The 27,142-nt window shown below is 36.6% G+C and overlaps 7 protein-coding genes across 18 annotated transcripts in view; 3 read left to right on the forward strand and 4 right to left on the reverse strand.

Moving 5' to 3' along the window:
• Window positions 1-5,917, reverse strand: part of nmo (serine/threonine-protein kinase nemo) — a 107,778-nt gene extending 101,861 nt beyond the window's left edge. For 5 of the 8 annotated variants that reach the window (XR_004581589.2, XR_004581588.2, XR_013063967.1 and 2 more), the window contains exon 1: window positions 4,275-5,916. Coding sequence is in view for 4 of the 8 variants with exons in the window: in XM_034326134.2 (XP_034182025.1) it covers window positions 4,275-4,552 (278 nt within the window). In the remaining 4 variants the exon portion in view is untranslated. Of the gene's footprint in view, window positions 1-3,067; window positions 4,217-4,274 lie in introns of those variants that run through there. The other 3 variants (XM_034326132.2, XM_034326133.2, XM_034326135.2) reach the window with 2 other exon arrangements.
• A 928-nt stretch (window positions 5,918-6,845) lies between these two features.
• On the reverse strand, window positions 6,846-13,433 carry LOC117605143 (ubiquitin-protein ligase E3B). Its single transcript, XM_076692901.1, has 16 exons — window positions 12,769-13,433; window positions 12,298-12,447; window positions 11,880-12,207; window positions 11,630-11,818; window positions 11,364-11,555; window positions 11,101-11,290; window positions 10,784-11,023; window positions 10,549-10,720; window positions 10,349-10,467; window positions 10,108-10,227; window positions 9,838-10,036; window positions 9,473-9,773; window positions 9,002-9,394; window positions 8,766-8,930; window positions 8,590-8,701; window positions 6,846-8,511 (listed from the first exon to the last, which is right to left on the reverse strand). Exons 1-16 carry the CDS (start codon window positions 12,915-12,917, stop codon window positions 8,339-8,341), a joined length of 3,192 nt encoding a protein of 1,063 aa, XP_076549016.1. The 5' UTR covers window positions 12,918-13,433; the 3' UTR covers window positions 6,846-8,338.
• A 324-nt stretch (window positions 13,434-13,757) lies between these two features.
• Window positions 13,758-16,428, reverse strand: Prp19 (pre-mRNA processing factor 19). Its single transcript, XM_034326114.2, has 8 exons — window positions 16,305-16,428; window positions 15,949-16,098; window positions 15,598-15,875; window positions 15,324-15,518; window positions 15,091-15,246; window positions 14,790-15,020; window positions 14,373-14,713; window positions 13,758-14,303 (listed from the first exon to the last, which is right to left on the reverse strand). Exons 1-8 carry the CDS (start codon window positions 16,360-16,362, stop codon window positions 14,159-14,161), a joined length of 1,554 nt encoding a protein of 517 aa, XP_034182005.1. The 5' UTR covers window positions 16,363-16,428; the 3' UTR covers window positions 13,758-14,158.
• Window positions 16,429-16,627: 199 nt separating this feature from the next.
• On the forward strand, window positions 16,628-18,225 carry LOC117605409 (selenoprotein M-like). Its single transcript, XM_034326710.2, has 4 exons — window positions 16,628-16,787; window positions 16,891-16,961; window positions 17,213-17,282; window positions 17,342-18,225. The coding sequence occupies exons 1-4, from the start codon at window positions 16,689-16,691 to the stop codon at window positions 17,441-17,443; spliced, it is 342 nt and encodes a 113-aa protein (XP_034182601.1). The 5' UTR covers window positions 16,628-16,688; the 3' UTR covers window positions 17,444-18,225.
• Window positions 18,226-18,362: 137 nt separating this feature from the next.
• Window positions 18,363-21,066, reverse strand: LOC117605408 (E3 ubiquitin-protein ligase RNF185). 3 transcript variants are annotated; one of them, XM_034326706.2, is made up of 5 exons: window positions 20,926-21,066; window positions 20,066-20,227; window positions 19,790-19,921; window positions 19,552-19,721; window positions 18,363-19,474 (listed from the first exon to the last, which is right to left on the reverse strand). In XM_034326706.2, exons 2-5 carry the CDS (start codon window positions 20,212-20,214, stop codon window positions 19,377-19,379), a joined length of 549 nt encoding a protein of 182 aa, XP_034182597.1. In that variant the 5' UTR covers window positions 20,215-20,227; window positions 20,926-21,066; the 3' UTR covers window positions 18,363-19,376. The 3 variants fall into 3 exon arrangements, with proteins under 3 accessions (XP_034182597.1, XP_034182598.1, XP_034182600.1); XM_034326707.2 differs by lacking the exon at window positions 20,926-21,066 and adding an exon at window positions 20,764-20,905; XM_034326709.2 differs by lacking the exon at window positions 20,926-21,066 and adding an exon at window positions 20,525-20,661.
• On the forward strand, window positions 20,949-24,734 carry LOC143308269 (dynein axonemal intermediate chain 4). 2 transcript variants are annotated; one of them, XM_076693427.1, is made up of 6 exons: window positions 20,949-21,088; window positions 21,384-21,531; window positions 21,603-21,892; window positions 21,949-22,437; window positions 22,550-22,943; window positions 23,015-24,734. In XM_076693427.1, the coding sequence occupies exons 4-6, from the start codon at window positions 21,950-21,952 to the stop codon at window positions 24,398-24,400; spliced, it is 2,268 nt and encodes a 755-aa protein (XP_076549542.1). In that variant the 5' UTR covers window positions 20,949-21,088; window positions 21,384-21,531; window positions 21,603-21,892; window position 21,949; the 3' UTR covers window positions 24,401-24,734. The 2 variants fall into 2 exon arrangements, with proteins under 2 accessions (XP_076549542.1, XP_076549543.1); XM_076693428.1 differs by lacking the exon at window positions 21,384-21,531 and having other exon boundaries at window positions 20,957-21,088.
• A 244-nt stretch (window positions 24,735-24,978) lies between these two features.
• Window positions 24,979-27,142, forward strand: part of LOC117605406 (uncharacterized) — a 56,760-nt gene continuing 54,596 nt past the window's right edge. The window contains exons 1-2 of one of the 2 annotated variants that reach the window (XM_034326704.2): window positions 24,979-25,542; window positions 26,433-26,889. The gene's annotated coding sequence lies outside the window, so the exon portion shown is untranslated. Of the gene's footprint in view, window positions 25,543-25,942; window positions 26,222-26,432; window positions 26,890-27,142 lie in introns of those variants that run through there. The other variant, XM_076693429.1, reaches the window with a different exon arrangement.

Below are 27,142 nucleotides of genomic sequence, written 5' to 3' on the forward strand. Positions count from 1 at the left end.
GAGAAACTTAGAAATAATAAATTTTATTTAATTTACACCGTGTGAAATAGAAATGAATCGAAGCGATTGATCGTAGGTAGAAAAGTTGCAATCGCAAAAGGGGTTAAATCGATTCAGCGATAAAATTGAATCGGCACCGACTTTCATTCTATATCTCAAGGATGCGTGTTGCAATCAGTTGAACGAGGAAATCTGCTGGAAAAGAGGCTACTAATTGCAGGTTGAAAAAATAAATGATCGTTGCTGGTAAAGCAGAAACTCTCGTCGCTGCTCGGCTGTTAAACTAACGCGAATGCCTGCTTCGCGATGTAATCCGCTTAAACGGATTTCCAGCCCGGTACAATCCGCCAGAGACGAATATATGCGGTAAAATGAACGAGACAACGACGAGTTTTCGTTCTTTGACACGTGGAACAAGAGCGGAGAATAATATTCCAGGTGTTATTTTTCGTTTAACACGCTTCCACGTGGAGCCGACTCGTTTTTCTCCTTCATTTCTCTCTGTCGCCCGCGACAGATACAGAAATTCTTCTCGTAGAAAGCTGAGTAATAATAAAAATATGAATATTTTAGAGCAATATACACTCCGCTAGGACTTGTCGAGTTATTAAGTTGTTGAAGATGAAATGGCAACGATTTAAAACCATCAAAAGTATCTGTAACGCGATAGAAACGAAGAAAATGAAAAGATTTCTTCGTTCGTTTTCTTTCAAATTTCAACGATCGACGTCATAATAGCGGGTAGGTGTAAACGGTAACAATAGACAGAGACCGGAAACCCTTGGCATCGAGTAACCACATTTGAATGACAAAGACGATGTTTATTCGGAAAACGGGTATTAACGTTGAAACAGGATGGACAGAACGGAAAAGGAGGGGGAACCGCCACCCACAAGAAAAAATGTGAAAGCCACATTTTCACCTATTGTCACGCGACCGCCTTTTAACCTGTAAAATCGTTCGGATTTCATACGTTTCTCTGTTCGTTGCAACATTGTTTCGTAGGTGAAAACGCAACTCGTAGACCTCTGTTCGCGATTCTATGGAAGCTGTTTCGAACAAACGGTGTAACTACATTGCTTTAAGTGACCAATTTCGAAATGTAAAGAGATTTCGTAACATAAAAGCACTTAGGCTGTATCAATTTAAAGTTGGTCGCTCTCCCTGAAAGTAAGCTAAAGAATAAAAGGAATAATTTCGGTGAACAGGATGCTTCAAACAAGTTTAAGAACGAGGGGGGGGGGAAAAAAATAGCAAAACGTAGATACAACTTTTCAATTCTCATAAATTTGAATCGCATCAGCGATTCTCGAATTAATCCTAAATCCATAAATATTAAACTTTTACAAGATTTTTCCCTGTCTCGCGACCGGCTCTCTCTCGCTGCTCCCTCCATTAACCTCTTTTACCCCTTCTCGTCTAACGAGTTGCACTAGTTACATTTCCTCGAAAGTCAGGAAGTTGCATCACTTTAGAAATATTCAATGCTAACCTTTGGGTTTTATATACTTTTATTATTGTGTTAATTATCCAAGGAAAATGAAAGAAGAAGCGACTCTGCCTCGATAAAACACTAACGATGCTATTATACAATTATCTCGAGTACGACAATCTCCGATTATATCTTCAAATAATTGAATGTCACAGTTTGTCATTGTCTGTACACTCGATAGATTTGATAAGCTACGTTTCATCGTGTAATCGATTCGTACCGACTCAAAGTTGAGCCACTTTTGAATAAGCGTTATTTTCTTGATCAAATAACTCACAAAGAGAAAAAAATATATTAATTAGGCAATGTACAGCATCGCGGTACCTGTAAGTATCCTTCATTTAAACATGAAAGCTCGTATACGCAATCTGGTCACGATTCCTTCTTATCTCGGAATGCCGCGGTCGTCATGGTGATCCTCACCCCCCGCCGCGTTTCTAACCCTCTTGAAACTGCTGACGCGTTGTATACGTTTCCCGCGCTTTCTTCGCACGAAATTCCCAGGGCTCAGAATTTATGACGAGTCGTTTTCTTTGGAATTACGAGTTTTTAGAATGGCTTCTTTAAAACGTGAACATCTTCAAAGATTAGTACTCGAGATTACACGTTTCTCGCGGACCTCTCACCGACCGAGATTTTTAATATCATTAAAATAAATTATTAATCAAGTTTCAGTACTGGTATTGTTAATATTGTAAAAATCCGTTAAAAAAAAAGAAAAAAAAATGGGTCCTCCCCCGGTGGGATTTGAACTCGGACCCCCAGTTTGGTAGTCCTCTACACCAGCCATTATAATATCAATAGATGTAAGATCTCCCCAATACTACCCTAATATTTATACACTATTCTTAATATTATGATTAATATTCTACGGCTCTAAAATATTGTAAAAATCCGTAAAAAAAAATTTAAAAAATGGGTCCTCCCCCGGCGAGATTTGAACTCGGGCCCTCAGATTAGTAGCCCTCTACACCAGCCATTATAATATCAATATATTCTAATATAATATATTATTATTAATATTCTATGGCTCTAAAACAAATATATGGATCCTAGGAACGTGACTGTTGTAAACCGTTCTTTGAACATTCGTTTAAACCACGCTACACGAATTCGTACGATCGTAAAATATCGGTGGTAAAACAGAAAATGTCTCGGTGCTACAGCGCCGAACAAGTGTCCACCGGATTAACCGAATGCAGTAATGAAACCCATCGTGCATCCGGTTCAGGTAAACTAACGGCAATTATACGGACCGCAGGTCACACCGGAATTATTTCTCTGTTTTTGAATTACCGTCGTTTCTCCCTCAGTCCCAACAGCTTGTACCGAAACCTCATAGGAACTGGCTGTCGCGTTACTGGCCAGGTAAATCCATATAAAAGAGGAAACAAAGGAAAACGAGCAGTTTCTATTGTACCTAACCTTTCTCTGGCTCATTTTCGTTCGTGTTTCTGGCTCGACAAAAGGACGGTAGAAAATATTTTCCAAACGAGCACGCTTGAATTAACGCGATAAATTCAGCACGAATAACGAAAGACTGAAACGATTTCGTTGAATCTCCCTGTTACATACCTTAAATCCTCGTGTGTATGTAAACGACACCGATGACGCTGCTTTCCGCTGGCGACCATATATATTTTCACTACGTAATCCTGCTTATACCACGATTCTCGTTTAACTTTATTTTATTTACGTTCGCCGGTAATTTATAACGCGTTTCACTGAACTCCGTATTTTCCCTTTGATTTGCCAATTTCAGTAGGCGAATATTATCATACGATCGCGATTGGAAAATGGATGAAAGATTTAACACTGGCGCCGCGTAACATTCGCGTTGGAAAGATACCAGACCCCTCGGAATCGTCAACGCGTTTCCTTTTTGCTCGTCTCGTATCGGTAAACAAAGAAATTGAGCGGTCCGCGTCGCATTGTTATCGACTGTTGTCTTTCTAACTTTCCATTTTTCTCGTCGAATCAAAAGAGCGCGAAGGTAACAATCGTGTAACGTTAGCTCTCGTTCAAATCTCCAAGAATTACCGTAATTTCGATCGATACGAACCGGCGGAGGATTAATGAGCTGAAGCGAACCTTCGTAATTCAACGATAACGTAAAATACTCTCTAAATTCGAATTCAAAGGTAATTTGTCTAATATCGGGAGACAGAATTATCGATAATGTTCCAAAGTGCAGCACGGACCGCGAAGAAGTTCCCGAACGTGATACCGGATGAACTGGATAAAGTGTGTCCGGAATTAAAATTGTATCTCGCGGCGTCTACTTAAAATTAGATAAATCAAGCAAACAACCGTAGGCGACAATGCGTCGCTCTATTTTCCCAGCAGGCTACAAGAAACTATCGCCTGGACGCGAAGTAGCGAGAATTTTAAAAGAGAGAAAAAATGAACGGAGATTTATACTGCTTATCGAACTCACAAATTACCGACTCGAGAAAGGGGCAACGATTTACGCACACGCTAAAGAGGAAAGTGCGTTTTACTCTCTCTAGCGGATCCTAGAGAGCTCTCGTTTGGCGCGTAGCGAACGTGGAAAGTGGCGCTAATTAGTCGAACGTTCCTTCCTCGAGATTGAAATGTTTAGAAAATTTGTCGAGCTAATATTATTCTAAGTTTAAAGGACCCCTGAGGCCGAATTCGGAAATTTAAACTTGAAAATTTAAAAAGACACAAAAACGCCATATTGGCTACATGTCTCGAAACATTTTTTGCATATAAAAAAAATTCAAATTAATATAATCTTGAAAATATATAATGTACTCACCATACGACGCCGAAGGCACCATATCCGATGGGTCTGTCGGGCTGAACGGGATCCTGGGCTGGCGGCGGCGGCGGGGGTGCAGGAGCGGCAGGGTGGTAGTAGGTGGGGGGTGCTTGGGCCGCAGCTGCGGCCGCGGCAGCCGCTGCGAGGACCGCTTGCCCCGGATGGGTCCCCGTTGTCCCGCCACCGCCTGTCGCCCCCGCCCCACCCCCCTGCATTAGCGACATAGACACGCTCATGGACACCCGCGAGTGCCGGCTGGGCCCAACTACTGCCATCAAAGCTCTCCTCTCTCCCTAGGGGCCACCCTCCTCAACCCTTTCCCGATTCACCGCCACCGCCACCGCCAACGTCCCTGCTGATTCAGGGAAGCCGGAACACGCCTCGACTCGTTCCTTATTTCTTCCGTTCCTACGTCTCGCGAGCACTCTTTCACCTTCCCCAGGAAACACTTCTATCTTGGAATTCTTACACGCACGCAACACCGACACGCGTCGTCGAAGTCGTTATCGATGAGGACATTCGTTCGAACCGAAGCACCGTTTCACCGAAATTACGCCGAATTATTGTGTTGCACTATTAAGAGACTTATCGATTCGAATACACGTTTTTTTTTTTATAAGTCAATCAGTGTCGTATTACTCTTTAGTCCCATGACACTATTTAAAAACTCGTGATTCTTGTTACTTTGAACGTGTAAAATCGTCGGGTATTTAAATGTCGATCCGTAGCAACGGGTTTTTGGGGAAAGCTATGTTCCAGTATCACTCGGTTTTCGAACTTCGCGTTTAAATGTCGCGCGCTTTCATAGGTACGGCGGGAAGGGCTGAGCTTGCGGGAAACGAGGGATAAGAGGAATTCGTGACAACACGCTCGACGCAGCGGCTGTGGTCGCGTCCTTTATCGTCGCAATGACAAAAACGATACGTGCAAGGATAACCTTCGAGAAAGAGACAAAGTCGATGTCCTTGTGCACGTTTCCACGACACGGTCAAAGATAAACGGGGCGTTGCATTTCTCTTCAGAAACAGCCAGAAAAGGAACCTATGCTTTCGTGGCTCCTCGATGCGTTTAACGGTTTAGTACGCGATGCTATCATTCCTCGATGAGTAAATTTCAAACGATTAAGCCACGTTTTATCCGGGGTAGTCACGGTACTCACGGTGTTAATACTTAGGTTATGTTTGACACACGCACGCACTCGTTCTCCCTCTTCGCCGTCAGTTACGCTCAGCTGGCCTCATAACGTTGCGATCGGAGGGACGGAGGTGGAAAGGGGGCGGTGCTTGTCCGTAAAGAAATACGGTAGCGCGAAACAGAGAAAGGAATGAGAGAACACTGAAAGGCTCGGTCGAGTCCTCGATGGCTGCCACGATTCCGGCTGCAGAACCGAATTATTCGGTAGTTCGCGACAACCGAGGATTTCTCACTGTCCGGGTCCTACGGCCGAGTCAGAAACACTGTCACTTCGTAGAGATCAAGCACGCACACACAAACACGAAACACGCGCGCGCACACAAGCGAGAGAGGGAGAGAAAGAGAAAAGGAGTCTCTCGCGTAGCCGCGATAGAAGGATCGTCGCGGTACGAACGAAGAACACGTCTTCCTGCAGCCAAGGCTTGCTGGCCACTGGCCGCGGGGGGGGCGAGCTGCTCCGTCTACAGCACCAACTGCTCACAAAGGGAGTCACGTGACCGGCGCAGTGGCTCACTGCGCAGCCTAATCGGCAATCTTCGCGTCCCCTTCGTAAATATGATTGAAAATGCGCGTTCGATTACGACTTTTGCGCTTTTCACTTAATTAATTCTTTATCGCTTTGATGTTTAATTTGATTAATACACAACGTGCAAAATATTTATTATATACAGGCAAAAGTAATTATTGCTTTTAACTTTGCGCATATCTATTGAAGGAAATAAATGAATTATTAAACAACCGTTACGTATTTTCAATTCCAAATATATTCGCCCTTTTAATTTTTATCTTTTATTGGAAAAATTGGTAATAATTCATAAAGGATATTAAAATAAATGTTTGAGAAACATCGTACAGTTAATTGGATACATTTACACGATTCATTATTGAATGTATTAAATTAATAAATCTACTCTTTCTCTTGCTGCATCACAATAATGTATACATTTTTATTAAAAAATGTTACAGAAATACGAACGATTCAAGCCAGCAATGTACAAAGCGTATTTTCTATCAGTGATACGATTGTAAGAAAAAATCGATTATACTTTTTTTAATTTTCTGATATTTTATATTTCGCTACAATTTAAATTATGTTTAAAATAAGAAGAATAACTGTTTACCAAGAAGAGGCATTGAGAAAAAAATTCATCGGTCTTATCTTACAACCGTAACAGTTTTATTTAACATTTTACTCCATATATCCATGTCTGTATCGATATCCACATTTATCATATACATGTATTGTTTTAATGATAAGTATACTCATAAAGAAGAGTACTATCTGTTGTTTCATTCAATTGTACATGTAATTAGGAGGCATGTATTCACAATTATTACTACAAGAGTAGCAAATCGATTAAAACTCTGCTGTAAAATAACAAAGGTCAAAAATTATTATTAAATTCGATTCTCCTTTTTCTCTGAACAACCAAGATAATTTTTCTAGTGATCACAATGTGCATGTTAACGAACCAGTTAGTATGCAATTAAACCTAGCTCATCCTTAAACTTATTCTATCATTATAGAAACGCCCAGTTTTGTTATTACCCTTATTCAATATACATACAATCTGTGAATACAGACCTGAAAACTTACATACGATCGTGTAGGAAAATATGAAAAGTTTATATCTCGAATTATCTCATCTCACATTAAATAGGCTTCTATCTTTGGTCTGACCGAATTTCCATCGATAATGTTACGAGTCTATCCGCCGAAATATGGGTGAATCGCAAGAAAAATAAATTTCACTCTAATAATAACATGTTCCTCGCTATATCGCAGACGACACAGCAGATAACAGCCCTTCTGCTCCCCTCTTTCTCTTCTACAACCACTTCTGCTTATACAAAAGACCGCAGATACTATAATTACAGGAAATTCAGTTCGAAACATTCAAGTAGGAGAACAAACATCACAATTTCGTCCAACTCGAACAAACTGATTTTTTAATTTTATACGACACTTAGAGATTGTTGAACCCATAAGAGCCCGTGGACGTTCTATGTACACATATATTTCCAAACGGATGAATTTCATCTTCTATACATCATTTCAAAAACTTGTATAAAATTTTGAGAAAATAGGTCTCCTTAAAATGGAACCTCAAACTGCAAATGGTTCCAAAATTTTAGAAAATCTCTCCTTTTCTTTTTCATTACTCCCTGGGCACCAATGGGTACGAACATTTAACACTTATCTCGTATAATTTATGTGGTTTAATTGTCTAACATTAATTCACGGTACTATAAACTAACAAGCGCACAAGTATTAGCAATATTAAGCTCATTGAGGTACAGTGTGCTTTACACCATAAGTAATCTACCATTTGGCGAGAGAGTGTGTTAATTAAAAATTGAAACCCACAAAATTATTACAGAAGTGAAGTAAAGACGTATAGATTTAAATTAACCCGATTTAAGATTCAACTATTGACAGAATAATGAAATAGGTACATAATTGTAATTATTACAAACACACGAAACAAATCTCATGAGAATTTCAAGAAGTGAGAAATATTTGTTCATTTTTCATTATAATTACCAATTAAAGGTGAGCAGTTTGTAACTGATTTATCAAGAATTTCTTCATGTTCAAATGAGATAACAAAAAGTACAAAAGTGAAAAAGTGATAGATTTGTTAGTTTATGCAATATCTCATAAAATTTGTGCGAGTTTTCGATTTAATTTCAGTAATTTCCATTCGCGTCTTTCGCAGATCTGCTGTTCAGGAGTTTTATTCGATTGAAAGTTCATGACAATTCGTATCGCGGCGGTCAGGCACCACTCAATCACTTTGTATAAACTTTTGTTAAGTATTTTGAGCGATCTCATTAATCATCGTTCACTGTGAATGAATTATCGATTACGAAAGTTCAAAACCAGTGTTACTAGTGACGGCATAACGTAACTTCTCTCGCAAGGTACTTTTCTTTTGGTAATTCGGTAATTTAAGAAGATTGAAACACGTGGATGAAGTAGGTAAACGATTCTGTGGATCTTTTTTACGAATCGTAAAGAATCCTCTGATTACGCTACCTGATTTAAAAAGAAAACAATTTACACGTACATGATAACAGATAAAGAAGAAATTTCTTAAATAATATATATTTATACCAATTGTGTCACCCGTGTCCTCGTCATCGCCAACTTCAACGCAACGAATCGAAAATGGTGGTTCTAAGTATGCAAATCCCAGCAAAGGTGATTTGGAGCAGCTTGTAACGAACTGTAAACAGGAATATTAAGATTATATTAATAATCGCTTCTAGTTATCGCATTAGTAAATATACCTTCAAAAATAAGCCCCTTTCTTCTTCAGAGAAATCTTTCTCCAATATATCCCACAGCCAGCATACTACACGATGACTATCGTGAAAACCACCATAGTATTGCGTGTGTCTTCGTAAATCTCGTAAATCCAATGGAACATTATCACCAGAAATTAATCTTTGTAACTAAAAATAGAGTTACTTTAACGAAAAATTTCCCCTGAAAATACTGTAATCCTAAAGAGACTTAATCTTACTTCTGGAGTTGAAAATAACGCCAACCACTCGGGATTAATTATAGAACGAAATCCTTTAATAAAAGCAGCTGTCTGATCCTTTATTTGCATGTGCATTCTAAAGTGAGCCATTAAATGTATGTAATTAATTTTATTTTCATTGGTGACCGGCACCGCTCTTCCTCCTGGTATCAACTCGTGCGTAACTAATTTGCCTAGAACGTCTTCATCAAGAGAGAAAGTTAATTCTAATTGCTTAACATCGCCTTTGTAATGCTTTACGAGGGTAAGACTTCGATATAAATCACGATCCAAAGAAGCCAGTTCGTCTAGCCAACTGTACAATGCTCCTCCAGTTTGCCCAGAAAATTGGGAAACAAAGAAGGACGCAAAAGGTACATCTACGACAATGCCCTATAAAAAAAAATAATGTAAATAATTTAATTTGTGATTCATAAATCCATCGTTGTTTCTTATTTCTGTTATACGTACCTCGTACACCGCTTTACCTAACATCCGGCCAACAAATTCAAAAAGTTGCAAATGATTATCTTGCATGGAAGATGTTGGAGACGGATAAAGCCGATTTTCGCTAGTGGCTTTAAACAGATTTAACGATGGATCGAAAACTTTCTTTATTATTTCCTCTAAGAATTCTTTAAACACTCCGTCTTGATCGATACCAGCTTCGGCTAAGCCCTGCTCATTTACGAAACGAACTCTAATCACACCTTTCAATGCCTGAGACGGTAACATTGCGAGCTGACGGTACCCATCTTCCACTATACGTGTTCTACGAAGCATTCACGTTAATATCTTTGAATAATGTTTTTAGAATTAAAAAATGATATCAGTACCTATGAACAACGATCAGTGTTGTCGGTGTACTGTTACACGCGCTTTCAGTCAATCCTAGCACCGCTTTCTCATTAGCAACGTGTTTACGAAAGAGTACCACGCGTTCCGAATGAGGAATAACATGAGGCATTTTAGAAAGAAGAAGAGCAGCACCTCGTTTGCCTTTCTCCAAGTCCGCCAAGAAACCAGATACCCTAACTTCCTGTTTCATAAACGTTTCAATTCTACAATCACGCTGTGTAATCTAAAAAGACGCTAGTGATAAATACTTAACTTTGCCAACCAGTGCCCTTCCGGACAGAAAGTCCTTCTACAGTCCCGTCGATAGATTGCCATTAAAAGTGTGTGAAGAGAGGTGAACAGAGGATTATTAGGAACCGACTTCACGTCTGGAACATCTAAAACTTTAGTACATAGCTAAACCACTTATCGCTTACAACCGTATATAGTAAAATTATACAATTTCAAATACATTAAGAAACGATATAACGCAAAAGCTGTAATACGCACCAAACAAATTATTTAGAACTGCCTTATATAAAAATTGGTTTAAAAAATATGATATCGTTACAAAATCGTTAAGCTTGAATGGATCTTGCTGTTCGTACATTTCCATATCATCTAAAATTCTGAAAAAGAAAATGTAACAATACAAATGTATTTTAAGAAGTTTCACCAAATATATTTCCATAATATTGTAAGATACTTACGTCACGTAATGTGTCATACAGTCCGAAAATAATATTAACATTTGAAATTCAGGTGCTGTACATTTCGTATTAGCAGCTAAATGATCTAAAAATGCTTTCAAACCACAATGCGGACCCAATGTTCCCAAAAATAAATACATATGATACAGAATTTTATCCTGGTAGCAGAGTCCTATTACATCATGAACATACATGTAACGATAAATTATAACTGCTCATATGTGTATATACGTACCAGTTAATATTTCCATCTTCATCTGTGTAAGGGTATGTAAAGCAAATTGGTAAAGGGAACAAATCAGTGCTATCCTAGTGGTTTCTGGACTACCCAATTTTCTATAATTTTTAGTATTATTATTTCTATTTGTACGAGTTTCTAAAAACGCTCTTCGAAAAATGTTGGTTCCAACGGATGAACTTTGTTGTTCTATTGGCGGAGGTATTTCCTTTTCGATAAGTTCCGTTAAAGGTTGACCTAATAAAAAATTGTATGTCATCCTTTCATATTAACTTTAACAGATATATTTGGAAAAATAAAGCAGTCACGGTTACCGATTAATTGTGTCACTATCCCTCCTGTCCATAGACATGCTAACTGTGATTTTACATACGGGATAGGTTCTTGCAGAGAAGTGTCAACCTTTTGGGCAAGCCATCCAAGAATAGGGTGCCAGTGGGTTAAATTACTTTGTTTTGCAACCACATATTGTTGACATGATTCCAACATTTTTGTTACTACGAACTGGAAATTTTTTTCAAAATATCAATTTATTTCGTTAATTACATAAAAGATCTATTGTATAATAAATTTGTACCGTAAAAGAAGGAAAGTATAACTCTTTTAATACTTCAACCCTCTCAATGTTAGCCAACTGTATCAAGTTGGCTAGTAAGCACAGTGCATAGCTACCTTCCAGAGCATTAAAAACTATCCTAAGGTTTTGTTCTAAATTTAATAATTCAAGGCTTCTTGCAAATAAATTGTAAGTAATAAATGATGAAATACACTAAAAATAGATTGTAAAAATGATTACACAGTGTAAACAGAAAGCTTAAAAATACTATGTTATTATCAACATACCACTGATGATATATTATTTAAATGATAGACCAATGCAGGCACGCTAAAAATGTTGATCAAAAATAATGACACCAGTTTATCTGACATTTGAGAAGAAATTAATGGCCTTAATGCCAATGTAACTGCTGCTGAAAGTGCAATTGGTTTTAAAGCAATTTCCACTCTACCTAATCCCTTTACCAGAAAAACCTAGAACAGAAAAATACACGATATATTAAACATCATTTACATCGTTAGTAATATGAATCACCTGCATAATAGGATAAAATCCATTGTTGACTAGGTGGCCCATCATGTTTGCGCATAGCCGGTTCATACCAGCTTTGAGCTTCTCCATTCCTTCTACTTTTTGAATTGCCCATGTTCCTGGTGATGTAAAACTAACTAATGTATGTAATCTCAAATGGATGGATTTATGATCAGTTATTCTTTCTGGTTTCAGATTCTCCAAACCAGTTAAACAATAAAGTAATATTGTTTTCATTTGTGATATCCATGATATGTAATGATCTTTGTTCAATAGGAGTCCTACATATGATATTTCCGGTGACTCTGAATCAAGAGTCAATACTAAATACCTGAAACATTTATTCTTAGAAATTTCTTTTGAAATTTTGTTTCTTATTTCATACTTTCTTATTATATTATAGGAACAAACTTGCACATACCTACATAACTTTTCTATTCTTCCTTGATCCCTTTCTTTCTTGTAGACATACAAAAATTTAGAAATAATCTTATACATATACAAAGCAGGCTTTAATTCTATACTTGCTTCTGTACCAGCATCATTGAAAAAATTTGTATCAAACTCTTCTCTGAAAATTATATTACCCATTTAATGATTTAAAACATAATTCATTGCTTGAGAACACAATGAATTTAAAAATAAATACAAATGTTATTATGGATTATCCTTGTATGTATTGATACATGTATGATAATTTTATAACAGGAAAATACAAATACAAAACATTTCAGTGACCAATGGAATATTACAAAGTATATAAATAAATAATTATCGACGTCAGATTAATAATACAAAATATTTTGTTTACAATATTAAGAAAGTCCGAACATTTAAATTATCTCAGGCAGTAAACAAATGCTCCCAGACGATTCGATAACGGGAAACTCACAATATTTTTTTACGAGTTAACCATCCTCTAACATAAGCCTGAATTAGGGTGACAGCAGCTTCTCTGTCTTTCTCGTGGGCCCTTTCTTCCCTAGCGGCCTTCGTTTGCTGAAGAAAGCTGTCTCTGGACGATTCCTCAGCTTTAAACATTCTTGTTTTACCGCGATCACCCGCTAAACACTAATATATGCTAATGACAAAACATTGTCAGCTGGTCATCCGTGGTCACTAGTTGACACTACGATACAACCACCCACTAGAAAAGCATCCTTTATTGTAGTACACGTCACGTTAATTTCATTTGAAGAATAATCACTCGGACCGATCAGTAGTGATTGCCACTGGCCATACGTTTTTCACCATCACGTAATCCGTGTACGACTCCGAATGACAACCAACTACGACGGCCATTGTTATTAATTTGATTCGAGTCTGAATATTGAGGACAAAGGATATTAGGTTAGGTTAAAAAGCACGTGACTAGTGGCGCCATAAGATCATTTAACTTAATTACCGATGCATACGTAATGACTACAGATTCAACAAGACTGGACACGCTTTTGCTTTTGAGGGGATTTTGAATTTATGCTACGGGAACGTTTCTTCCACATTATCGTTAAACGCTTAGGCGGAATTAATATAAATTATTCATTGAAATTAAAGAATAGAATCAGAGGGAGTCTTCTATTCATGTAATTTAACTTCTCATTATATACTTCATACGTTTCTTTTTAATTGTAATCAATTCTTAAATATACATTCAATGCGTTAGAGCTACATAATTATAAAGTAAATCAGTTTGTTCAAAACAAATTTTATTTCATTGTTTTAAAAAGTATGCTGAGTATATAATGTTACGCCATAGACGAAAAACTTTTTTTTTCTCATAAAAATAATTGTTTATATAATGTTAAATTTATGAATTACTATTTAATATTTGTACTTTGTTTCAGAAGTTATTGGAAACAAATTCATTAGCAATTAAAAACATATTTGCCTATTCTTCACATTTTCATGTGTAGAATAAATGTATTTACTATTGTTATAACAGTGTATATTATGTATAGATGTTAAATTTAGATTAGAATTTCTTCTAATTTATGAAAGATTATTTATCAATATCTTGTTCCTATTTTCTATTTCAAAAGTAAACATATCAATCTTTCACCATTCGATCTTCAACTAAACATAATAGCAATTACGGTATATGATAATTTTAAGAAATATCTACAATAGTCATAAAATTTCTTTTCATGATAATCCAATGATGTTTTTAATAAATTTAAAAAACAAAATACTAAACCTGAATTAAATGTCTGTCACTGCCATTCACTGTAAACTTATTTTATAAATTCTAATTTAAATTGTCATTAAATTAATGTACTAAAAATTCAAGGTAACCCATAAAGTTTTAATGTTCTGTCCATACTAGTAGAAGCTATATACTGCGCGTGTTTTCCAAAACGAACACCGGTTGCGGCAGCTGTGTGGTCATTGAGCACTTTCAATTCTTGCCACTGCTTACACAAGTACACTCTGAAAACAAAATAAACAAACGATCTTCTTATAGGATTGAACTTCAATCACACGGGATAAGATCCTTACCTCACATCCGTTCCAGCTACTGCCAAATAAGTTCCACTTTGATCGAAACAAATATCTCGAACTTCATAGGATTCTTCTAACTGCAGGGTTTTGAAGTTTTTCAATTTTCGTAAATCCCAAAGTTTTACACAAGAATCTTCTGCTGCAGTAGCTAAATAATAACCATTTTCAGAAAAGCTAATCGCTGTAATTGGTCCTGAATGACCCGGAAAATTAGCTACATTCGACTGCTCTTTTAGATCCCAAATTTTCACTTGAGAATCTGCAGTACCAGTGCCAAAAATCAATCCATCGGGATGGAATTGGGCCGTAGTTAGCGGTTGAGTAACTTGTCCTGCAACCTATCAGAAAATCGATTATAAATAATATGTATGTACCATGATGCAATTTAATTATCACTGAAATCCGCTTGTGTACCTTAGTCAGTAGACGACCAGTACGTATGTCCGAAAACGCCCAGTGTTGATCTAACGACGAACTAAGTAAATAATCGCCTGTTGGATGTAAAGAGAGACCAGTCACTGGAGCATCATGAGCTTTTAATAACAATGTTGTTTGACTAGTTCCTACATTCCATACGCGTATTGTAGTATCAGGTGATGCAGTCATTACTATATCTTCCTCTGGATGATAAATTACTCGAGTAACCTAAATTATAATACGGTTATTAAACATAGGGAAATATTACTAATACGTTGAACCTGTAGATAATATATACCTTCTTGGTATGCCCCTTCAATATTGCAACAACTTGTTCTGTATCTTTGTTGAATACTGTAGCGTTTTTGTCAGCTCCACCAGTTAAGATCTTGCTAGTATCTGCACTGTGTATATCAAGTGCAAGTATTCCAGGTACACTGGCAGAATGGAGACCCTTGAATATAAACGAAAATTGCAACAATGTATCGAACAATTTAAACTGGATAATATAATTATAAAGTACAATATTACAGGATGAGATGCAAGCGTTTGAAATGCACGAATACTGTCCTGAGGAAGTAGATCCTCAGGAACTGAACGTCCGCGACGTTTCCTTTCTTGTGTGAGAACTGTAGCTCTCTCCTGAAGTTTCTGTATTACATCCTCAGTAATACCGGCTTGTTCCATAGGTTGAGCCGCGGTACCACCTGCTTCCACTGCAAGCGCCTGCAACAAAATACATTTACTCGGTACATATTTCTATGTTTACAGCAATACTAGATAATTTATATATTCATCTTCATACAGGTTGTGGAATAGTAGTAGCTTGAACAATTCCTGCTTGTGGTTTCAAAGTAGCCAAAGCTTCTCTGGCAGCTGTTACTTCCTTTGTCAGCCTAGCAATTACACGACATGCTGCATCATGTTGATATAAAGCGTGTGATAATTCTTGACGAGCAGTTTGAAGCTGCTGTCTAAGCGTAAATGAATGCAACATTACAGCATCCCATTCATCTTGTAAAATTTTTAATATAGCTGGAATGGATGTGGCACTTGGTGGTTTAGGTTTAACTATTGCAGTAGCTAGAAAAGCAAAGGCATTGTTAGTATCATATGAAATTCGATAGTGCCATTAAAATTATATAAAGTATCTTACTCTTAACATCAATCAATTGATCCACAGTCAACTCCTTTCCATTTATAGGATCTACCCCATTTTCTGATACATATTTTTCAATTAATCTCCTTTCAAATATAGATCCAGATACAGGGGATATAACTGGATGCTCCGGCACTTCGTTAGAAACTGAAAAAACATATTTAATTACTGAGGTATTGGCGGTAATGCGACATTGTTTAGGTTATGTCTAGCAAATGCCGGTATAAATCATAACTCTTGATGCTAAGACAAAAAGCTTATTTTTACTATTAAGACATCGCTTCGGAAATATAAATTTCGCATCAGTACTTTGGTTTCTAAAGAAACAACAATAATATAAGCAAGTAACTTACTTGCACAAGAAAGCGCCATTTTCACACACGCAAGATCAACTTCCTGCGCATGACACATAAGTTGAATTTATTAAAATTAGTTTTTCTATAAGTTTAAATATTATATTTATAAAATTAGAAGATATATACTTGATACTACAAATATTAAGTTATTTGAGTTGGATAAACTCTAGTCATTAATTATAAAATGCAGAATAGGAAATAAAATAATTTCGATGATATAGATTTGGGGGAATATCATTTCTTTTATATATCTTTTTTAATTAAATATACATGTCGTATACATAAGAAAGAACTTTAATAATATTTTACAAAATGAGAAAACATAATGGAAAACAAGATGTTAAGATTAGGTAGTATGATTTCCGCTTTAGTGAAGTAAACATGGCCCCGACGGTAGCTGTCATCTTCTTTCTTGCATCTGCTTTTGTGACTTCTACTGTTGATTCCGTCAGCAATTATTATGCGTTTGCAAGAGTTGAGGTATTCATTGTGTCTCATCTTATTAACGCAAAGTTTACCTATTTAACATATTACAATTTTATGTCAAATCAAAGTAGTTTAAAGCGCTATAAACTCTTTCCAGAGCTGCAGTGGTTGTCGCTTGAACCGGCTCCCAGATGTTAAACAGTTTATTTTCGAGGATGTACCGAACTAGTATCCTTAATTAAATATTGTCGAAGTATAGTACATATTTATAAATTACATAGTGCTTGGATCAGTGTTCTTGTTCAAGATTATTTCTTGTCTCTTAATTTTGGAAATTTTATATTTTTGATCAAGGACAGATAATTATTCTTACATAAGAATCATTATCTTAGAACGTGTAATTTTTTAGCCACTTATTATTTTAATTATACTTAAAACTTCTTCTATGTATACATATGTATCCTTACAAAATTTTATAGCAATAATGTGGAATTTAAACATATTCAAGGAGCAGTCCCAGAACTTCTTCTCTTCAATGAAAATGACGAGGTATAATGTAATTAACAGAAGTATAGTAATAAGGTAGTTTTGAATTTTGTATTTTTCAGGAAGTAGAAAGGTTGCCTTTGTCAAGTTTAACTCGGGAAGAATGCAATAATTTGCTAGTTTCTAAAGGTTTCACAAGAAAAGCAACAAAAGATGAAATATAGAAAATGAAAAATGTATAAGTATCTGTAAATTTGAGGAATAATTTTATGATATTTATTATCAACTTATCCCTATAAACATGCCTGTATTATTAATTGTTTGTTTTGATATTATCCTTTAATGTTTATTTGTAAATAGAATTAGGCATTACTTCGAGTAAATATCCAATTAAATATAGTAATTATATCCTAAACTTAAAGTTGTACGTGTAAAGTAGCAAAAAGGGTTCATTAAACATACATATTTCATATGTATAACTTCATATATCGCACTCTCTTAATAGTTGAAAATATTAATTATCATTATAAGCACCAAATAGTAAACAATGTAGGGACCTTTTAATGCACTAATTGCTGTTTTTAAGTATCTCATTTTCACATAGATGAGGGAGAGTTATGTTATCTCCCTGAGGAGCTGCAATCTGTGATACAACTGCTAGATCCATACTGTGACAAAATCGATCATTATAGGATATTTGGGCTTCCTTACTCAAAAGTTTTAGTTGTCATGCGATACAAAAATTTATGGATTAATGAAAGTGGAAATAGCTCCTTATACAACTGAAACTTGTGCAGTAGGGTATCCTATGCATATTCATTTTGTTCATACTTTGCACGAGATTATTTTTTATTTACTGTAACGTAAATTTGAATATATGAGCACATCAACAAAAAATTCAGAAACAAAAACAAAATTAAAATATAGTTGTGGAATGTACTAAATAACTTAAGTAAGTTACGTTATGATTTAAATTTGTGTTACTGTATATGTACATCTGTAATCTCCAATAAATCATACAATTTAATATTCAAATTATGTAATTCACGAAATATTCTTTTTCATGTAATTATAGGAAAGTAAGGGATTTTATTTAAAAAAGCAATATATCGTACTTCTACTTTATTTTAATAATATATGTTAAATAAACTAATAAGACAATTTACAATGTTTGATTCTTAACGAAATTACAAATCATGTATTATGAATTATATTTGTATTCAATTAAAAATAGTTCTTTTGTAAAATTCAGTAACTTTCAGGTGTTAATATTACTGTATATGGAATGTCAACTTCCATTCAATGTAACTAATAAAGCCTCACGTACCAGATGCATGAGCCTCGGCGAATGTGTACTAAAATATAAATGACTGAAAACTTGTTACTTTTATAATTACATGATCATGATTTGCTACTTTGTAATTGTCTTCTCGTCTCCTATACCGTAACCACAATGCAAACAAAAGCAAAACATAAATAAGCAGATTACGTTCTTAATCTTTCATGTATATTATCTTATATTACAATATCGTGTATTATATAATTGCAACTTGTTTCGTTTGCACATGGTCTCAATAACTTAATAACTAAATTATCATACTGTTTACGTCGATAGATAATGTAAACCGTGAAGGTCTACGTCGACGTAATAAAACTATGTTCATTAAGTTTTTTGCTAAAATGAATTATGTTTTGCATGAGACAAATAATATCTTACATATCTAAAGGTGGTATATTTATATATACATGTACATAAATATCGTAAGAATAGGCTTCAGAATTTTCGAAACCAAGAAAATAACCTGCTTGAATACACACGTACGTATTTACGTGATGATTGTAAATACAAGAAACTAACCTATATTATTTTCTTTACAATATCAATGACGTTAATAATTTTATGTTTAGATACAAAATTTATTTTTTAGTGTAATCACAAAAGATTATAAACAAAGTGTATGTACATGTAAAAATGTTATTACGGCTATAACAATTAAAACCCGTTTGTTTATTCAAGCAGGTATACTTACTACAGTGAGTAACAACAATTTTACAAACGGGAAAAGACTGACTTATTAATAAAAATGTAATGAATCAATCCATCAAGTCGTATAAGATTACACGATACGAAGCAAGTAGTATTGTTGAACAAAAATGTTACGCCATTAGGAGCCAACAGATAAATATCAATGCCACCCATAAAAATACCTTGGAAAGGAATTGCTCTTCTTCATACTGTGGTGTTCCTCTAGCAGCTATACAGACAAAAATATGTAAATTTAACTGGTTTATGCAATAATTATACACAGATTCGTTTATATAAATTATTTACCTGCACTTGGTCGTGTTTCTCCAAAATTGAAAGTTGATGTGAAAAATGCAAAAGGAAATGTTCCAATACCAAAAGACATGTAAGAACCATCTCCAAACCCAAAACTAGGAAATCCAACATTATTTTCTGGTTCTGTCCTCTGTCCAGCAGGACGTGGTGGAACATTATTCCTAGAGTAATATATAATTTAGTCTTCGGTACTTTCCTGATATAATACATGAATAATTGTATATCTTACCTTGGATCTTCATGCTTTGTAGCTCCACGTCCATATAAGGGAATGACTTTATCTTTGCTTATTGCAGCTTTACACACAGGGCATGTTTGTTTTATTGGACGAGTTTCCAGCCATTGATGTAAACAGGGCCAACTAAAAACACAATTACGAATATGTATAAATGTACAGCACAATATTTGTTCTATATTGAATGTCTATTGAGCCGTGCGATGATGATCAACCTTATGGCATATGCCAATGACACTAACTGCTATTATATCATTGTAGGAATCGTACCAAAATAAATGTCCACACATGCTAATTACTGCATCTTTCGCTGTATCAAGACAAATATTACATTCAAATGTGCGATTATCTTTTTCTTTTTCTTCTGTAGCAGAGTCCCATGGTTTAGAAGGACCTGCCTGTTCCCTTGTGGTGCTCATCTTGAAAAGTTTTCTTAGAAAAGAAAAACCGCTATTATTATCCCTTAATAAAAATATACACACACTTAGAAATTAACAAATTATTTTGTTTGGGTGCCAGAATGCAAAATGCAAAAGGTGAAAGTAAGAAAATGCATGCTGTTTTACATTGTATCCTAAATAAATAAACACAAATTTTCAAGGATGTTAAAAAGCTATTTATCACTTGACATTAGAAACATTATCGTAACGAAAAGAACAATTTTGGGAAAACAATATGACAGTCCTTGTAAAACATCTTGTAACACCTAACAATATTAAACATAAATACCAGAAGATACGAAAGGTTAAAAATATATATGATGAATATAAATATGCAATTTGCATTCAGAATTATTTAATGTCGTTTTTTCTGAATCTATTGGCATTGATAATGTCACAGATTAGGTATCCATGAACAAGATCGGAAGTCATATGTCTATGACAAAAGCACAGAATTTTATAAGTAGTCAAATTTAACATTGATGTGTATAATACGTTTCTTATGGAAAACAACAAACTATCACGTACAGATTAATCTTTTTTATCAAGATATTAGGCAAAAATTGAAGAACGAACGAAGTTAGTCAGGTGACGTTTAACGAGAGTGGAAGAAAAAGTTGTGAACTTCGTCGAAATATAATACGAATCAAGCAGTGTCTGCCATTGCTGAGCATAATTCATGTAACTCACTTCGCTCTTTTGATTGCAGGGCTCCCTTAACAAATTATACTTTTGCAAACTTAACACTTGTTACAAAATAATCTGACGTATCACGTATGCCGCTGTCGCAATTGCGCAAGTGCCATCAGTTGATTTTCATGATTTTTCGCGAAACGGATGTTCGAAATAACACGTAAGAGATTTGACGACAAAGCGTCAACATTTATCTACGATTAATGTTATCTCTAATCATCGTTTGATACCAATGTCATGTACTATTCCTTTTATTTTACTCGTTTGTATCTCAACAACAATTACAATTGTCGAATTCAGATTACAATACAATTCCTTAAAACTACCATTTGATTAACGCCGTACTCTGGCTACATGATCGCTTTTTATCGACCGTTTATACAACGCAGTTAATATAAAGTTCCTTATTGTATCGCCAGAGTACGTGATCGATGTAAATCAATGCCATTTTGCAGGGTACTTTGAATTGTTCTACAATGGACAACGTTTATTCGTTCATTTTCTGTCAGTTCAAGTCATGTCACTTATCATTATTAAAATCTGTTATTATCGCATTGGAAACACGGATGCAGATAAAAATTCAATAGATACATATCTAATCATGTTTGTATATTATCAAGAATTTTTCGTATCATAATAACAAGATAAGTATTTGAAAATTTACTTATTTGTAGGTACAATTGAAACATGAACTATAATTTTTACAATTGTTTTGAAATATCGACAAAACGGCAGTTACTGTAAAATTGATTTCTACATCACCATGGAGCCTGTAGATAAATATGCTACTTGAAGCGTTCGTCTTTGAAGCGTGTTGAAATAGATCAGAAGTGAAAAAAAACAACAAAGTAATTAGAAAGCGTAAAAAGTGTTTCATGAAACGTTAAGATCAACAATTTACTAGTCTTCTGAAGACTATTAAATAACAACATTAATACATAGAAAGAAAACTACTCAGCATCAGGTATTAACAGAATAAATCGTTAATTTGGTAAAATATACAATATTTAATTATTTTAGAATGAAGGTGGAAGAAACAGAATCGTCGCAAAAGATTCTTTCAAGAGTCCCGAGTACCAAATTCGAGAGTCCAGTTTCGTCGAAATTTAAACTGAGCGGAGTAGGAAGGACGCGGAAGATAGCGGGAAAGAACTTAACCTCAATTCTTTTGCGACAACGACAAACATTTCACGTTATAGATAACGATATCGATGTGACACCAAAATTATTAACCCATCCAACGTTAAGCTCAATCGACGAACGGCAGATGACTGCATTTGAAACAATTGGATTGTCTCAGGCTAGCGTAAGCGGAAGTCAATTGCTGCCATCCCCTTCCGGTTTGAGTGGCATGAAAACAAGTTCATTCTCGATTGTCAGAACGTCTTCCGCCCCTCTTGGCTCGATTCTAGAGGATGATGTACATTTTGAAAGTTTATTATCCACTCAAACAGTGGATTCCTTTGTTCGAGACGAGGATAGAGCTCCTTCTCAGTTTTATCTACCTAGGTAATTTGAATGTGAGTCCCAGATTCCGATATTGGACTGATGTAGCAGCTATGTAAAGTTAACAAACAAGTAGAAACATTTTTATTTTCTAAAACTTCTTTGTTTATTCCAGTATCGATCCAAACATTTTTCCTACCCGACCAGAGACTGTGACGATCATTCTGAGGGAAACAGAGACGTTCTTCCTTTTCGAGATGCAACCGCGTACGGGTGATTTACACACGCCGGAAGGCATGGCGATTAAAGAAGAAAATGAGAATTACGAGTATAAAACAGTTGGGCCTGGATCAAACAGGAAATTGGTAGATTCCGAAACTCAGACGATACAAGTGCTCACGCAATCCCGAGGAACGTATCTCACCCTACAGAAACGTAGAAATCAAGGCATGTTCGTAAATAATTGGGTAATCCACGACGTCTATGCCGCACCTGAGATGATGCTTAAGAAAAATAATCTATTCGTAGTACACACGAAAGAATCTATGCAACAATTGTTACAAGCAGAGGTCTGGAATAATCTTTAATTAATCAACTGTATAGGAATGTATGAATAATTAACTGAATTTTTAATTCATAGGAATTAAAGTCCAGATTGCCAAAAACGAAGATGCAGTTAGGAACAACTGTATCTGAAGAGGAATCAACGTCCATGTTTCAAAGCATTAATTTCTGGAACGCTGTACGGGTGATGGAACGTATAATAGCGAGCAATATATTCATCCATGCTCAGAAACGTTTCACAGGGTTGATCAAGCCGGATCCCTGTAGCCTTGACTTAGAATTCACCTACAGTTTGGATCTTCTCTGGACTAATAATTGTGAAATGAATCACGGAAGGCCGGTGTCCGCTTTTCGTTGGAATTACGTTAGAAAGAGCATTTTAGCGGTCGGATATGGAGCAAAAGCGAAGTCTCAAATTGCGAACGGTCTGGTGTTGATTTGGAGCGCAAAGAATCCTGACATCCCAGCTCGACGTTTCATTTTCGATAGTCCCGTGGCGGACATTGATTGGAGTCGGGAACGACCGAATCTGCTGGCCATTGGTTTGTACAGCGGCGAGATCATAGTGCTCGACGCGAGCAGCAGAAAAATGAACATCGTGCGACGAAGCACGAAGGCGACATCCCCTTCGAGTTCACCTCAGTGGCAAGTTCAATGGTGGGCCAGTGACGAGCAGTTCGAGTATCAGGAACAGATCTATACCTGCGATCAAGACGGTGGTATATATTGTTATAGATACGTTAAAGACTTCACCTCGACGAAGTTGATGAAAATCTTTAGAATAGAAGGCACGCTACCGGGTGTTAACAGAACTTCCCATTGCAATATTTACAACGCGTCGTTCAATCGAAGTCCTGGAGCGTTGGTGCTCCGTAGGCATCCGACCTCTAGCACCCTTTACTTCGTCGGTTCGGACGAGGGCTGCATTTATAAATGTTCCACGAATTATCTGTATCAACACATAGATAGTTTTCTGGCGCACGACGGACCGGTATATTCGATGATGTTCTCTCCTTATTGTCCGAAAATCTTTTTAACCTGTGGCGCCGATTGGTACATTCGAGTCTGGGCGGAAGGGCTCACGGAACCATTAATCACGATGTCTACGACGATGGCCTGCGTTCGATGCGCCACGTGGTGTCCTATTCATTCTACAATCATCGCCAGTATTGTTAACAACGAGATTTGCATATGGGACATCAAAAGGAAAACGCACGCTCCCTCGTCCATTACGGTGTCACCTAACAGTGCCAGATTCGTTCTGATTGATTTCACGTTAGACGGTAATCAGCTGGTGGTGGCAGACGTTGAGGGTGTTGTGTATGTTTATAATTTAGAGGGAATGCCATTTCCACCGTACAACGAGGAACAAGTGTTGATCGATTCGATCGAGAAGGCATTGGTCACGAAACCGAATCTCTTGCAGAAGCTGAGGAAACTCGGACCACCGTTCACCAAATAAAAAGAAACTTAAAGTTTGCTTTCCTTAGAGAGTGCTACCCAGTGTTACCGAGACGTTTTATCATAAAACAGGTATTAAGATTACTTTAGTTAATTTTTAATAAAATAATTGAAATAGAGAAGTGTAGAAAATTTTATTAGTTTCTCTGCTCAAGGTGAGATGGCGGTGGCAGTACTGTTTTCTAACAGTGCATTAATATATCAAATTGAAAAACATAAAAATAAAGCTTCTGAACCTTTAAGAAAAAAGGTCACGAAGCAATAGTAGTTAACGATGATTTAACACTAAAATCAATTAAATCTTTGAAAATAGAAGCAGGTAATTAATATCAAGAAATGTATATTATAAAAACAATTTCCTTCAATTTTATTCAACATAGTTCTTAGCTCTTTGATATTAAATGTCTCCTAAAGTATGAACCAGCTCTGCTTGTAAAATATCCGTTAATAACTTCAGTATTTCAATATCTGATAATACATAAAAAAAATTCATCATTATAAGTTACTCCTTTATCGACTGTGTAACCTCAGGCAAAATCCAGTACGTGGGGACCCCTTTCGGTCCCCTGGAGCGAAACGTGCCCGAAGCTTCGCATGATTCGCGCAAAGGATGGAAAGCAAAGCAACCATTTCGATTCAGGATGGAACTCCGGTACCGGGACCCACTCTGAGGCCTGGTAGGCAGGTAAGTCGGCACGGATGGCTGGCTGGCTTGCTTGGAGGAGTTGCAGGAGAGTGCCATGGTAGAGGGGCTTCCCTGGCTGTGGCTGCCGCTTGCGGGCACGAACCGCGCTACCGCCGTCAGCAGGCAGTCTTATTACGCCCGCACTCAACTACGCGAACTAAGTACTCTTCTTAGGCCGGGCAAACATTTGAATAACAATCGCGAGTTAGCTTATCACGCGAATCAAACGTACGTACTTTGAACGGTGTTCATTGTACTGCACGTATCATTTAAGTCTTGTAGTACGAGGCAGGGGTACACAGATTTTCCGCATGGACACGCACGTTCGATCGTGCCGACAAGGACTCGCGTTTCAAACCGACGGAACCAATCTTGAAATAAGTTAGTCAAACGAGCTGAGAGGCGGTGAAGATCCCTTGAGTTCGATTGGTCAGCCAAGACCTGCTGCTCGGTCAGAGGTAACTTTAGAACGTTTCTTTATTTGATTCCTTGTACCGATAAGATGGGCTTTTGCATGGAGATACTTTTTCGCTATCGTTTCTTTCAAGGTATTAATTTAATTTCTATTGATACGTATGGCGTGGTATGTGTGTTGATGTATACGCGTAGGGATTTTTTTTTTGTCTTATCAGTTACGTCTTTTTTATCCTATAATCGAAATTGTTTATATTCACATTCTATTGTAATCGGAAATAATTAGAAAGTACAAAATCAATTATTATTCGTGAAATGATGGATGTATCGTGCTAGAAATTTACATTTACCGCACGGATGAGAGACGTCGCCCCCCACCCCTTTCCTCACGACAATTTGACGAATCAGAATTCGACAGGGACGCTTGACCTGGAATGTCAGTCTTACGCGTGACGTGCGAAGGAACGCGGGTGCGTGAGTTTGGTGTGAAAAATATAAGAGAACGGACGTCCTATCGACCGTGCCGGCGATTAGTTTTGTTTTCTTGGTAGTAGAAGCACGTCGGGATTAACATTGACGGTCATTACGTTGTTTGTCGCGCGCCAAGAATTCGCGTCTGCGCATACCGAACTGTCACGATTACCGCGTGTCACGAATTCATCGTATATTTTTTTTGATCGTCTGGAACGAAGTACACGCTTGTCTCTATTGAAATCTATGCGTGTACGATAAGTTGTATTACAAGTGATTCAATTATCTACGATCTAAATGTGAAAACATTATATCTTTGACAAATTATACGATAGAGAAATTTTGGAATCTCCATGCAAAGACACATAACCTTCATTCTGATTGGGGCATTGATATTGACTCTCTGTCAACCAATCAGCGTGGGTCGAACATATCGCTTATGTAGTAACGTCATTTTTGACAGCTTCTTGTCGGAGGTTGGAATCGGTCGACGATACTATCTCGATCATTGACGCGTTCAGAGATACCGGTCAGTGTGAAGTCTGCTTAATAGCGAGGAACATGTGCAACCAGGGAATAGTGGCGAGGCTGATGTTGCCGGGGAACGACGAGCTATACTGTGACCACTCTGTTCTCCACGAATCCTGACTGATTCCACCTTTGTATCACCAGCTGACTATCGACCGGGCCGAAGTTGAATCGCGACGCGGTGAATATAATATTTGTTCGAAAGTTTGTACGGGTGAAAATCGTGATACGACGGACCTTAATACAAAGTGTTGGTTCGAGTTAACGCGTACGGTGTACAGAAACGAGTCTTTGGCAAAAGAGAGCCGGTATGTACGCGAAATTACACGTTTTCACGTACATTCGGTACGCTATGAACATCAACCTTCTCGGATCTAACGGGTGCTTCTCAAGTAAGTGGCCATATTTTTTTTCATATATTTTATTATCAAACACTTATTTATACTATATGTATGCATGTTTTATGCAACGAAAGAGTTAACTTTTATTAGTCTTTTCGTCTATTTTAACGACTTAACAGAAAGTAAAGAAATAGGGAGTTGTAGTGGGGGGTGATGTAACTGCATATACAGGAGCTTGTCGCGACGCGATCCATGTACAGCCATTGCGTTTAATGTATCCTCGTAACAGTTAGACAAACAGTAT

This window comes from Osmia lignaria, chromosome 3 (assembly GCF_051020975.1).
Source record: "Osmia lignaria lignaria isolate PbOS001 chromosome 3, iyOsmLign1, whole genome shotgun sequence".
NCBI lineage: Eukaryota > Metazoa > Arthropoda > Insecta > Hymenoptera > Megachilidae > Osmia > Osmia lignaria.